Source organism: Scomber scombrus, chromosome 14, assembly GCF_963691925.1.
Source record: "Scomber scombrus chromosome 14, fScoSco1.1, whole genome shotgun sequence".
NCBI lineage: Eukaryota > Metazoa > Chordata > Actinopteri > Scombriformes > Scombridae > Scomber > Scomber scombrus.
The window spans coordinates 21,517,234-21,529,779 of record NC_084983.1 but is presented as its reverse complement, the minus strand read 5'-3'; the positions used below and the strand labels follow the sequence as shown (position 1 = coordinate 21,529,779).

At 38.9% G+C, this 12,546-nt stretch overlaps 1 protein-coding gene across 1 annotated transcript in view; it reads left to right on the top strand.

The window, feature by feature from the left end:
* fstl4 (follistatin-like 4) overlaps positions 1–12,546 on the top strand; it is a 203,879-nt gene that overhangs the window by 179,782 nt on the left and 11,551 nt on the right. The window contains exons 8-12 of the mRNA XM_062433395.1: positions 2,579–2,740; positions 6,992–7,126; positions 8,820–8,846; positions 10,024–10,142; positions 11,934–12,087. Coding sequence (XP_062289379.1) covers positions 2,579–2,740; positions 6,992–7,126; positions 8,820–8,846; positions 10,024–10,142; positions 11,934–12,087 — 597 coding nt within the window. The remainder of the gene's footprint in view (positions 1–2,578; positions 2,741–6,991; positions 7,127–8,819; positions 8,847–10,023; positions 10,143–11,933; positions 12,088–12,546) is intronic.

Genomic DNA, 12,546 nt, shown 5'->3' with positions numbered 1-12,546 from the left:
ACTCAATAGCAGTCTTTTGTAGATATATTGCTGTATTTCTCGGTGTCTTAGCACCACCAGTAGATCAGTGGAAACATTATATCATGTCACTTGCATACATGTGCATGTGCGTCACTTTGCGTGTGCACTATAACAAAAAAAGGGAGGAGCCCACTCATCGTCAACAACTCAACAGGTTACCTTTAAGTTTATAGCAATCAATGTCCAACAACAAAAAACAAAGCTTGTTTACAGAAGGGAGAATTTAAAAGACACACAGTGGACACAAACCACAAAATATAAAGTTATACATCAAGGCAACGTAGAAAAACAGAGTATGAAAACACTCATATGGTTTCTTTTCTGGGTGACTGTTTCAAAGTTGCGTAGCAGCAACAGAAAAAACACGATTACAATCAATCAAACAGGATCACACCACAGGGCTCCTCTGCCACCGCAGAGGCGCAGTTATCATATGTTGCCATGACACTTTCGACTGCGTGTTATCTTTAATGCAGTGAAATTAATGTGACATGAATCAATGGGGTTGAGAAATGAGCTGCAGTGTTACTGTATTATTTGAAATCATCTATGTACAAACTTATGAAACTACATGTTGGTGTAGAGCTGGCAACAGATGCAGTAGACTTACAGTTTGTGAGGATGAATTGTTTATTATAATAAATTATTTCTTAAATGATCTATTTATTTGTCTTTTTATTTTTATGTATACTCTCATGATTGAGCTATGATTTAGATGTCAGGAAAATGTCTGAGGAGTTGTTTGTCAGAGCAATTTGTTTTTCTTCAGATAGAAAGTATCCATAAAGCGCCTCACAGGATTATGACTGTCAAAACATTGCATCACACCAACTCACTAGCCAGCCAGCATCATTACATACATAAGGCTGAAAACTAATTGTGTTGTCATGCAGTGTAGTTAGTTGAATCTTTGCAGTGGATAAAAACTACTGAAGCTAAAATTCATCTTTAAAAAAAAAGAGCAGACATGCCACACTCACACTGATTTTGGCATGCAGAACTTGTCAAAGCACTGTCTTTCTCACATTAATCATCTGCATAAGGACCTTCGTCTGTGCTACCTTTGGACTTTAGTTATAACCAGGCATCTCGCCAAACAAAATCCAGGGAGGAATAATTTCAAAAGCCCCCTTAGCCCCCACCTATTTACTGCGTTTTTGTCTCAGGGTGACAGACAACCAAAGGAGGGAATCATTTGATTCAGTTAAGTCTCTTTCAATTACAGGGAGACAATAGGTGTTATTGTTCTGTTTCTCTGAGATGCTAATTGAAAAGAGATGTTGCTGCATTTTAGACCTTGAACTAAAGGGGGAGTGAATGATGGGAAGGGAGTCGGGGAGACCGACCAAGGTCCTGAAGGGCGAGTTATCAGGAGAGGGCAATTACCAAATGTTTGTGTTAGGGATTCGAGGTATTTCGAGCGAGATAGGACGAGGTGAGATAAGGTGGAATGGAAGGGAGCCAAGTGCCACATTAAACTAAGTGGGTGGTTTGCATCATGTTGCACTATTAAAGCAATAACAGCCATGCTTCCTTCTGTACTGGGATGATAGGGATGACAGTGCTGCAGCTTTGGCATCAGTGAGGTACCCATAGTGGCAGTCCTAGTATTCTTTGCGTGGTATTATAATACCCGAGAGTGAGGCATGGATGCTGTGTGAATGTTTCTTCAATGTCAAACACACACACATTTTTAAAAGATAGAATGAAAGCAAGAGGAGTTTCAGCAAAGTTGTGTTTTGATAGAAAAGCAGAGCGGGTGATATAACAGATACAGACGTGACAGATTACATTAGAGACTTTCAGACAGGCACAGGGTGAGGCGTAGAAGTTGATGTATGGGTGTAGCAAGAGGAAATGGCTGTTTTTATTTGTTGATGTGAGTGTACAGGTAAAAATAAGAAGAAAAATATATGGTACTTTTATAACTGAACAATTATAATAATAGAGAGAAGGGCAGACTGTAGTAAAAGAAAAGAGAAAACAACTAAGCACAAATAAGTAAGTTGCAAATAACAGATGCAATACTTGTAATAAAAAGCATGAAGCTGCTGTATAGGTGTTTGGCCGAAGGGGTGAGGTTGTAGCGCAGTTGGATGGGATATACAGGATTTAGCTCCTCGAAGGAGAGGATGTCAGGATTTGGCAACAGCAGAGGCCAAGAGGGTCCCCGGCATTATAACTAGAAAACGACATCTTACCTGTTCGTGTAAACTATTACCTCATATTTCATTTTCCCCTCTTCATTCCTCCACATTCATTTGCAGTCTTCTCCCTGGAGGTGCTGGTAAGTGGTAGATACGTCCAACATCTATTTCATGCAGGACTCGAGCTGTAATAAAGCAGCCCCAGAGCTCTTGGATTCTTGTTATGTGTGAATATATTCCACGCTGGGTTGAGACAAATTCCTCTCTGCCCACTGCGTGTGTGGGTGTTTGTGCTGTAATCCCCCAGGAGTTACGGTCTACCATGAAACAGTGTGTAATTATGTTTTCTCTCGCCCCTCTCCTCTCTCCCTGTTTGTGTCTTTTGGTTTTGTTTGTGTTTGTGCGTCCAGTCCCTCCAGTGATCCTGGTCTATCCAGAGACGCAGGCCCAGGAGCCGGGAGTATCTGCCAGCCTCCACTGCCACGCCGACGGCATCCCAAATCCCAAACTCCTCTGGCTGAAGAATGGCATGGACCTGCAGCCCAGATCCTCCAAACAGCTTTCTCTCATAGGTAAGTTTTTCATTATTTTGGGGAGTGCTGTCAGCTTGTCGTATGTTTAAGCAGATACTGTATGTCAGGTCTCGTGGGTGCAGTGTTTTTGAATGCAACATCATTGCAGTATGCCAACACTGCAGAAATCTGTATAAACACAGAAAATGCATGTGGACAGCGAAGACAAAGCTGGTGCTCTGTCATCCAAACCTTTTTTTTTATTGGTGACTCCCTTGTCGGCAGTAATATTTTGTCGTGCTCTCCATTTATTTGCACATAATACTAAGGTGATGAAATCCAAGATTATGGCCAGACTATTCAGCGGACTTAATTTTGTTCCTCTGACAAATCAAACATTTTGTAAAGTAAAAAGGAGATCAAGAGAGTGAAAATAAAATGAAATATACTGTGTGCCAGGTGATGGCAGCTACTTATCCTTTCTAGAGGGATGTTTTTTAAAGGCACTCTCAATATAAGAGAAAAAGAGCAGAATGGAGCACTACTTTTCCTTTTATGGCCTAGTTCTCATTAAAGGAGAGTTTATTGGCTGTGTGTGGGTCATTACCTGTGGTAATAGCCTGTTATCAAACGTCAGACGCTCAAACAAGGGAGATATGTACTGCAAGGTTCCCCACCACGACGGGTACAGCTTCAGATGTGCCAACTAATGTGGGCAAAGACAAGAGGCAGCAGTCCCAATTACAGTGATCATTTTTGCTCTTTTTTTCTCATTATAAGCATTAAGGAAAATGAAAACAATAGAGTGGAAAAGTAGATTAAGTAGTGTGGATTACCTTTTTTTATAGCTCTGTGTGAGGGGGATCAAAGCAGAGGAGGTATTATTTGCTGTTTCATTTCAAAGAATTAGCTATATAACGTCAGGGGTGTAATAAAAACACTGTAAAAAGGTTTCCTGTATCCACGTTTTCTTGCTGGATTCTGTCAAATCTGAACCACACACTGACAGCTGATAGTGAGGAGTATTGATTTTAAACCACAGTCGAACACTAAAGAGAGAAACGGCTTTGTGCTGCTGAGTGAATGAAACTGTGTTCTGGAGCCGTCTGCTGTGCTGAAACCACTCGAGCCTGTTGTAGATCTCTGCCTGATACTTCCAGCTGCTCTATTTGTTTTAGGGCAAACCTGTTAACACAACAACTGAGACACAGATGCATTGTGGGAAGGAGTCTCAACACATAATTTTTACCAGGCAGGTTTTCAATGAATATGTAAGTTCATTATCACTATAATCACATCCCTTAGTGTTTCAAGGGCAATGGATGGCTGCGAGCTGCATTTGTGGCTGTTGAGGGGAAAACTGTGAACTAAATGTCTTCAACTTTTCCTTATTTAGTTGTCATTAAGAGGGCAGAGAAGACAGTAATCATAAGTATTGTGAAGACAGCTGACAGTGTGTCAAATAAGAGCATGCCCTGAGCTAAAATGCATTAAGGCACTCGACACACATTCATGCACCATCTATGTATAATCTATCCCAGTAACCTCACACAGCATGTATGATATTGCAGTTATGTACATTGAGAAATATTTATTGTAATCCACAATCTAGCTTCGATTTTTTTTTTCTGATGGGAGTTTGCTCTGTCTGTTAGATCTCTTGAAAGATCTGAAGTGCATCAGTTCTTTTTAGAGCAATTGTCCAATTCAGCAGGACAGCAGAGGGTCTGTTAATCAAATCATTTTCTTATTCTGTCTGTGAAGCTGCTGCTTCTTTTTATAACTAACAATAAAAATGTTCTTTATACTACAAAAATGTCAGACCTTTTCAGATGTTTTTCCTCCTCCTTTGCACCTTGGAAGTAGGTCAAACTGAGCCAGAAATGTTAACTTAAGTTTAAACTTTGCTGATGATCACGTTGAAGTGTCAGATGACAGACTCAGCGTCACTTTATGTCCTCCGTAACTGCCATTTAATCACCTTCTTTACAAAAAACCCTTACAAACATAAAATTATATTACATCGTTATTTTAGTTGCAAAAGTCCTTTTACATATTTTTCTACCGACTTACAGAAATCCCTGAGACCAGGGACCTCGGGCACATGCCCCATTTGCCCTTGCAGTAATCTGTGCATAGGGAGCAGTTAAAGAGACCAAAAGTCATAATTTAAGACAAAACCACTTCAACTCAGAACCCCTGTTGCCACGAACTGCTACAAGCCTGCAAAATAAGGATGTAAAGGCTAATTTAATGAGCAGTTGATTCAGTGTTTTTCAATAAAAATTGATCAGAACATAATTATGAATTAGAAGTAATTAGAGTGGTGTCTCGTTGCATGAAGGCCTGCTTCAAGGCAGTTTTCACTTCAAAGCGTTGTGCATTTTTCCTCTGATTAAAGAGAATTATTATCAGAATCCAAAAGACATTTCACTAATGTGAAAAACTTTGCGTCAACATCTGTAATGTCTTGTTATTTTACATCACAGTAGGTGCAAATTAGAAGGTGGAGGTAGTTTTCACTGGAAAAAACAGCGCATTGTAATTTGTAAGCATGCAGGTTTATTGATGTTGAGTCAGACAAACACTGACAGTATGCAAGCTTTACATTTTAACAGGTAGAGCATAAATATGAGGAGAAGAGGAGTGATACAGAAAGGGATGAAAACTGAAGCTTTCTTTAATGTTCTTAGACAACATGGCCTGTGAGATCTCCTCTGTGACACACACACACACACACACACACACACACGCACACACACACACACAAACACACACACACACATCATTGGCTCACGCTGTGCTATAAAGTGTGTGGTGATCAATATAGTGCTACATACAGGAGAGATCAGAGTGCAGCTGTACATCACAGAGCTCGATGCTACAGCAAACATCAGAGAGTCTGCCTGTGATGCTGACCTCTGTCTTAACAGGACCTGCTGTATGTCACCTGTCACCTCCATCTAACAACATGGCTGCACCTGGAACAATGCTGTATTGAACATAAAAATAAGTATGAGAGTAGACTTCACTCAGTACTGAAAGACTAAAAGTCTTCTGAAGTGGAAACAAGAGTGTTGTGAAGTAAATATGGTATACGTTACTGTTTTACTGAGCTGTATTCAGTTCTTTAACTGAAGTTACTGAAATCAAGTGAAAACTTAATCAAAGTGACTTTACTTGTGCATCTAATTATTGGAACAGACTCAGTTTTAATCATCAGCCACACTGAATAAAAGGCCTTTTTGGGTCATTTATCTGTTTACAATAATGTTAATGGATGATGAGTAAACTACAAAAAATGTATAAGATATGAGTGTTTTGTCACATTTCAAATCGAGACAGACGTTTGTTATATATCATGACAAAAATAGTTTGGATTGGCATGTACAATGATGACATGTGGATACCCAGCACTTTGGTCAACTCTGGGTTGTTTTTAAATGTGCTACCTAGATCAACTTGACTTATTGACACAAGTTGAAGTAATATTTGTAGCATTTCTTCTTTTCTTTTTTCTTTTTTTTAACCTAACTCAAAACAAATCTGACTGTACTTTATGTAAATCCTGATGTAATTGTGTTTGTCCCTGCCTTTGTTTACTATTGTATTAATTTTGGTTTGTTTTTGAGATTACTTTCACATGAGTTGTAGTTTCTGTTGGTTTATTCTCGGACTCCATCAGAGTTGAGGTTAAACAGCATTTCAGATCCAATACTGAAGCTGCTCGGTGAATTTCAATGTATTTATATTTTAAATTGTCTGGGTTTGGTTTTATAAAACAGCCTACATGTAACATACACATATAACACACTTTAACAAGTATTCACCAAAAAAATAAACAAGCCAAGAGACAGATTAATTCAACATGAAATGTGTGGTAACACATGTGTATGTATGTACTGTATACAAATGAACCATGGCACGTTAAACTGATATGCTGCTTTTTCATTATTTGAGCTTTAAATAAAATACATAACCTAAATTACAAGAAAAAACAGTCAAACAAACAACCACAGCTCTAAATCCTGAATGTTGAATTTTGCTTATGAAATGAAGCAGTTTTCAGTTCATCTGGTTGGAGACATTCCGTTGATAATTAGTCTCATTCAACCAAACTGAACTTGAGGTCAACACTGTGAAGTCTGGAATAAACACAGCAGACATGCTTGTTGTGAATCTGCATTATTAATTTTTTTTTCTGCTGCTGAAGACTGCCAGTGAACCATATCCATGTACTCCATGAAGATTTCAATTAATGCATCAACAAAACGTATTAATTTATTTTTTTTGGTCCCTCTCTTCTTGTAGCAAATGGTAGCGAGCTCTTCATTGGCAGTGTCCGGTACGAGGACACCGGAGCTTACACCTGCATCGCCAAGAATGAGGTGGGAGTGGACGAAGATATCTCCTCTCTGTTTGTTGAAGATTCAGCCAAGAAGACCCGTAAGCCCATATAATACTTTGTTAATTTTGAATATTCTATATCAAAAGTTACAGTAACAATTAAACCCTCATCTCTGTCAAATATAAAGCCAAAAAGAGATAAAATAACATTATATGGTGGCATAAATCTTAATGACGTGTCTGTCTTGTATGCATAAGTAGTGTTAAAGTGATCTAAGTTACATAGAGATAAGATGAATAAAGAAAAATTGAAGCTTTTTTAAAATATGATTCAATCTGTTAAACTGTGTCTTTCTTTTAGCATCTGTGTGTCCCCTATCACACATTTCCTGCTTTAGTATTGCAGCAGACACTTGAGCTAATTGTTTTCAAAAATACTTTACGTTTCCTCATGCCTTCAGATGGCTGACGCAGGGTAAAAAATTCATGTTGTAAGCAGCAGTGCAGAACATTTTGAGGAAAGTGAAACTTCTACAGCAATTACACCTAACAGCATCGTACAGTAACGCTGTGATCAAGACAACATGAGATCAGCCCGATGATGTCCCGACAATTGTACAAAACGAAAATTAGCCCAGGCACAGCCATCACTCTTTTCATTCCATGTGGTGTTTTGTCTCACAGGAGCACAAAGCAAAAGAGGAATGTTTTTATATCATTTCAGTAATCGTATAACCATTTGACTGTCACACTCACATCAGGAGTTTAATCTTCTGCAGAGCTACAAACTCACCTTATCTATCCACTAACTACAGGAGTCTCATCTTCTGCACACTTATGTATGCTGCACAGCTCCCTTTTCTATCTTATTACTGAAAAAAGACAGGGCCCCCTTTCTTTGACGATTCTGCTAAATCTGTATTTACATAGATAAACGTCCCTGGCACCTTACTGATTGGTCAGGGTTTTCCGCATAGCCCGCTATGTCTTTTGGCCAAATCACAGCAAGAATTATGGACTACATGATCATCTAATCTGACACAGTGACAATCTCAAAAAAGAAAAATATTGTGTAATCTGATACCGGAATAAGAGATGCCCAATAAAACTCTACAGAACCATGTTAATGATAGATGTCCTCACTCAGATCTAAGTCCTATAATCCCAAATTCTAATAATACTGTATGTGAGAGCAGGAAAAAAAGCAAAAGGTTAGATACTCTCACTGGAAAACATCTGAAAACTAGGAAACAGTTTCAACCTTTATGTTATATGGACAAAAAACACAATTTGAAGGGACAGTCCAGAAGGTGGATTTATGTCGACATGTCTAATAGTGTTTTCATACTGCAGGAGGGTCAGTGGATGACTCACTCTCTTCTCTATTCTGACTGTGGGCAGTGTAAAGAGGCTCTACTCCAATTTATGTAGTGATCTCATTGAAATACAAAGTTTAGAAAAAAAATATCAAATCACATATTTCATGTCGCTTTGATATTTCATTAGATTGCCTCATTCCCTACAAAGAGCTAATCGCAGCCATTTGAAATTAAACAACATAATATATGACCTGTCTTCTCGCAAGATATTTTGTGATCTCTTGATTTAGGTGGAAATATGGTCCTGTCAACATCGGTGAGGGATATTTGTAGCTGTCAAATATGTTTTGTCTCGACATGGCATGTGAGAAATCACCTCTGTTTCTCAGAGGATCTGTCTCTTTTTTTTTCTTCAGGTGATTTAATGTTTTCGCTTTCTTTTCCTTCCTATCTTTCTCTGTCTGACGCTGCAGTTGCAAACATTTTATGGAGAGAAGAAGGTAATACATTCAAGTTCTCAAAGTGCTTTGGTATTCTTCTGAATAAGTAAATGTGGCGTGCATGTTTTATAGCTCTCTGTGGCCTCAAGCTGGATATCTACACTTTCAAGATGTTTGCCGTATTGTCCAAAAGAATCACAAAGTTGTTTTCTCTCCAGCAAAACTTTGTTTTATTCAAATCCTGCTTTCTCCCTTCAATGCCCAGGGTGTTTTCATCCGTTTGCTGGTGCGCTTTCTAATCTGTTTTTCAGATCACCTGGGGAGGAACATTTACACACTAGCAGGAATTTAAAGTATGTTGCAAATAATACCACAGAGCCAGTGTGGGCTACATGAAAAACAACTTTGTGGTTTTCAGGACTATACAAATCCATCCTGTATTCATACTATATACATTATCACCACATCAATAAGGCCACAAGTACAGTCTTCCTACTTCCCTAGAAAACCCACTGCAGTTTAGAGTACAATCATCTGAAATGTATGCACATCATCCCTACTGTTGTAGAACCAGTGTGGTTAAAAATAGTACACAGTGTAAGCATTTTGATTATTTGTGAGCGTTTGAGAGTTGATTTTGGCTCATTAACAGTGAGTATGAGGAGGTGCTTGTTTCTGTGTCTGTGTGCATTTTTCTGACAGCGTGTTTCTGCATCGCACACTGTGTTATAGTACAAAAAAAGATGTCTTGACAGTCTGACAAATCAATCATTATCATAGTTCATGTCTATGCATGCATCTTGTGCATGATTTAGTGTGTATATGTGCTTATGTTTATTATCTCTGTTCACGTGCTGTATTCCTGACAGCAGTAATAGCTTTTTGCTGTGATCCATGCTAACTCATCAGCAGCCGTTTACAGACGAGCCTGTGAAACATCTCCTCAAAGAGGCAGCGCGTTTAATTTGACGCCTCTGGCAACAGTATGTTGTTGAAATGTTGCTGACAGGGCCCTTTGTAGCATTGTCAAGATGGCTGGCAGCCACTCACTGCCTATCCCCGCTAACATGATAGCATGCTCACAGTAGTCTTGCAGTTTCTCCCCCAGCAGGGAAATTGAAATGCCCATCATCAGTGTCAGATAAGACAAGAGCACGGTGTGGGATTTGTGCTTTTTATTGCATTTTAAAATGCATTTCTGACAACATGTTCTCTGTCTTCCTGTCTTGTCTTCCAGGGTTGAGTGTGGGAAATATGTTCTATGTGTTTTCTGATGAGGGCATCACAGTTCTTCAGCCCAGTGAATGTGAGATTCGCAGACACATGAAGCGGACAGAGAGGATTGTTGCTACCTATGTAAGTTCATTATTATGTCATTTTCAATAGAAACTTTCAATAGAAACAAACGTTAAATGTTAAAACATATCTCCATATTTCACTAAATAGATTTCAGGAACTGTTCGTAACACTGCTAAGAGCATCTTACTACTATGTTGAACTAACCAATGAATCAATAAATACAAACACGGTTGATTTCTTCCAGTGGTTCAGTAAATTTATATAGCGCCTTTAAAGCACTTTTACACTCTGAGCCACATTCACCCATTCACACACACATTTATGCACTGATGGCAGGCTGCCATGTAAGGTGCCTGCTCATTAGGAGCTAATCATTCACAGGCACACATTCACAGACTTATGGCACAGCCTTCAGGAGCGATTTGGGGTTCAGTATCTTGTCAATGGACATTTCAACATGTGGACTGAAGGAAGCGGGAATCAAACCACTGCTCTACCTCCTGAGCCACAGCCGCCCTCTTAACTTACTTCTACTAAAGTTATTCAGTGGAGTGTCAAAAGTGACTGTAACCAAAATGAAGGCTATTTGTCCTTCCCTCCCCTTTCTGTTGTTAAAGTGGGGCTCCTTACCTCACTAGATGTAATGGGATTACTTGTGTCCATTAGTCCACACACTGCACCAATATACTGTATAGAGTCCATACTACTGACCTCAAGGTTTTTAATCCACTAAAGAACATTCTTCTACCTGGGCAATAGGCTTTAGATGGTAAAAGTTGCTTGTTTCTCTGAGGGATTTGGATTTTCCAGGACACTGTAATTGTATTAGCGATCAATACAAACTCAATAAGTCATGTGTTAGCCTGTTCCTGCTGTAAACAGCAGTTTCTCCACTTTGGTGAGGTGGAAATTCAAAAAATACAACCTGTGTGTGCGGTGTGGGTGTGTGTGTGTGTGTGTGCGCTTGTGTTTTTCTTACCTCTTGGGGATTGTTTCTGGTATAAACACCGACTTTATCAGGATCAGTAGTCCTCATGGGGACCAAAGCCTGGTCCTAATGAGACAGAACGTCATTTCTGAAGTCCTAATTGAGGTCCAGGGTCAGGTGTATATTGAGGGGAGGTAAAGGTTATATTTATGAATGAATTAGTTATGGTTTAGGTTAGGCTGTCAAGTCATTGCAATGTCTTAAAAAGGATAACTGTACAAACGTATCTAAATAATAAAGTACTATTTGATTGAAGTGTGCAGTGAAGACATCAGTATGTTTGAAATCAATATCATGATATTAACAATAATAGAGTATAAATATTTATCACTGTAACTGCTGGAATTTGTAATCAAATGACTATTAACAGCAATTGTAATAATAAATTAATTGTTATAGAAAAAAATTAAACATTTGCTTATTTCAGATCCTAAAAAGTGAGAATTTGCAGATTTGATCTTTCTCATATCTTTTTAAATTAAGTATCTTTGGCTTTTGGACTCTTTTTAAAGGCTCTGAAACAAAAGAGTATTTCAAACGTGATTAACACAAGTCTCAATTACTCTTTTTTAAATTATTTTTGAGTTTTTAATTACAGTTTAAAAACTAAATGTGTGCAGAATTATGTAACATGATACCATGATTTGATCAAATAATCACAATATGATGCCAGTGATACGGTAGATCATCCATATTTTTGGCTTACCGCCCAGCCCTCATTATTAATGATGGATGATCAAGTAAATGCACCCTACCACTGATGTATGACGTACCAGTAAATCCTGCCAACTTTTTCCTTGCTCTGTTGCTTTCTTTAGCATCTCCCATCATCCCCTCTGTTCTCTGTTGGTTCTTCCCAGGAGGAGATGTGCCCTAAAGGTGAGGGGGTGTCACCCCAGCGCTGCGTTTGGTCCTCAGCAGTCAACATCAGGGATAAGTACATCTACGTGACGCAGCCCCTCCAGAGCCGACTGCTAGTCGTCGATATCCAGGCGCAGAAGGTGGTGCAGGTGGGTGGAGCAGAGATCAGACCTGTCACAACACACCAGAGTATAGTTTTAGAACAGCTTGGAAAATATTAATCTGTAAATCAGTGACTGACATTTTAAAGTTTTTGCAGAAAAATGTCCATGTCAGCAACTTCAAATGATAACTAGAGAGGAGATTTTGAGTTTGGCACCCAAAATGATGTCAGATGAGACAAGTTATGATACAAGTGAACCCACACACTGAATCAGAGTTCCCTTTGGTTTTATTTGCAAATTTTTAACCAGCTACTGTACAAGTCTTCCTCAGGCAGGATTTACCTGTCTGCTCTGAGTCACTGTGTATGCTTAGTCCTTGGATCCTAGTTTGTTTTTGTTTTGTTTGGGGTTTTTGAGGGGGTTTATCTGGACTACTAAAGCCAACGCAGTTTTGTTAATGTTTCATGTCAAATGAAAAAAGTTGACAGCATGAATCCAACTTCTGCAT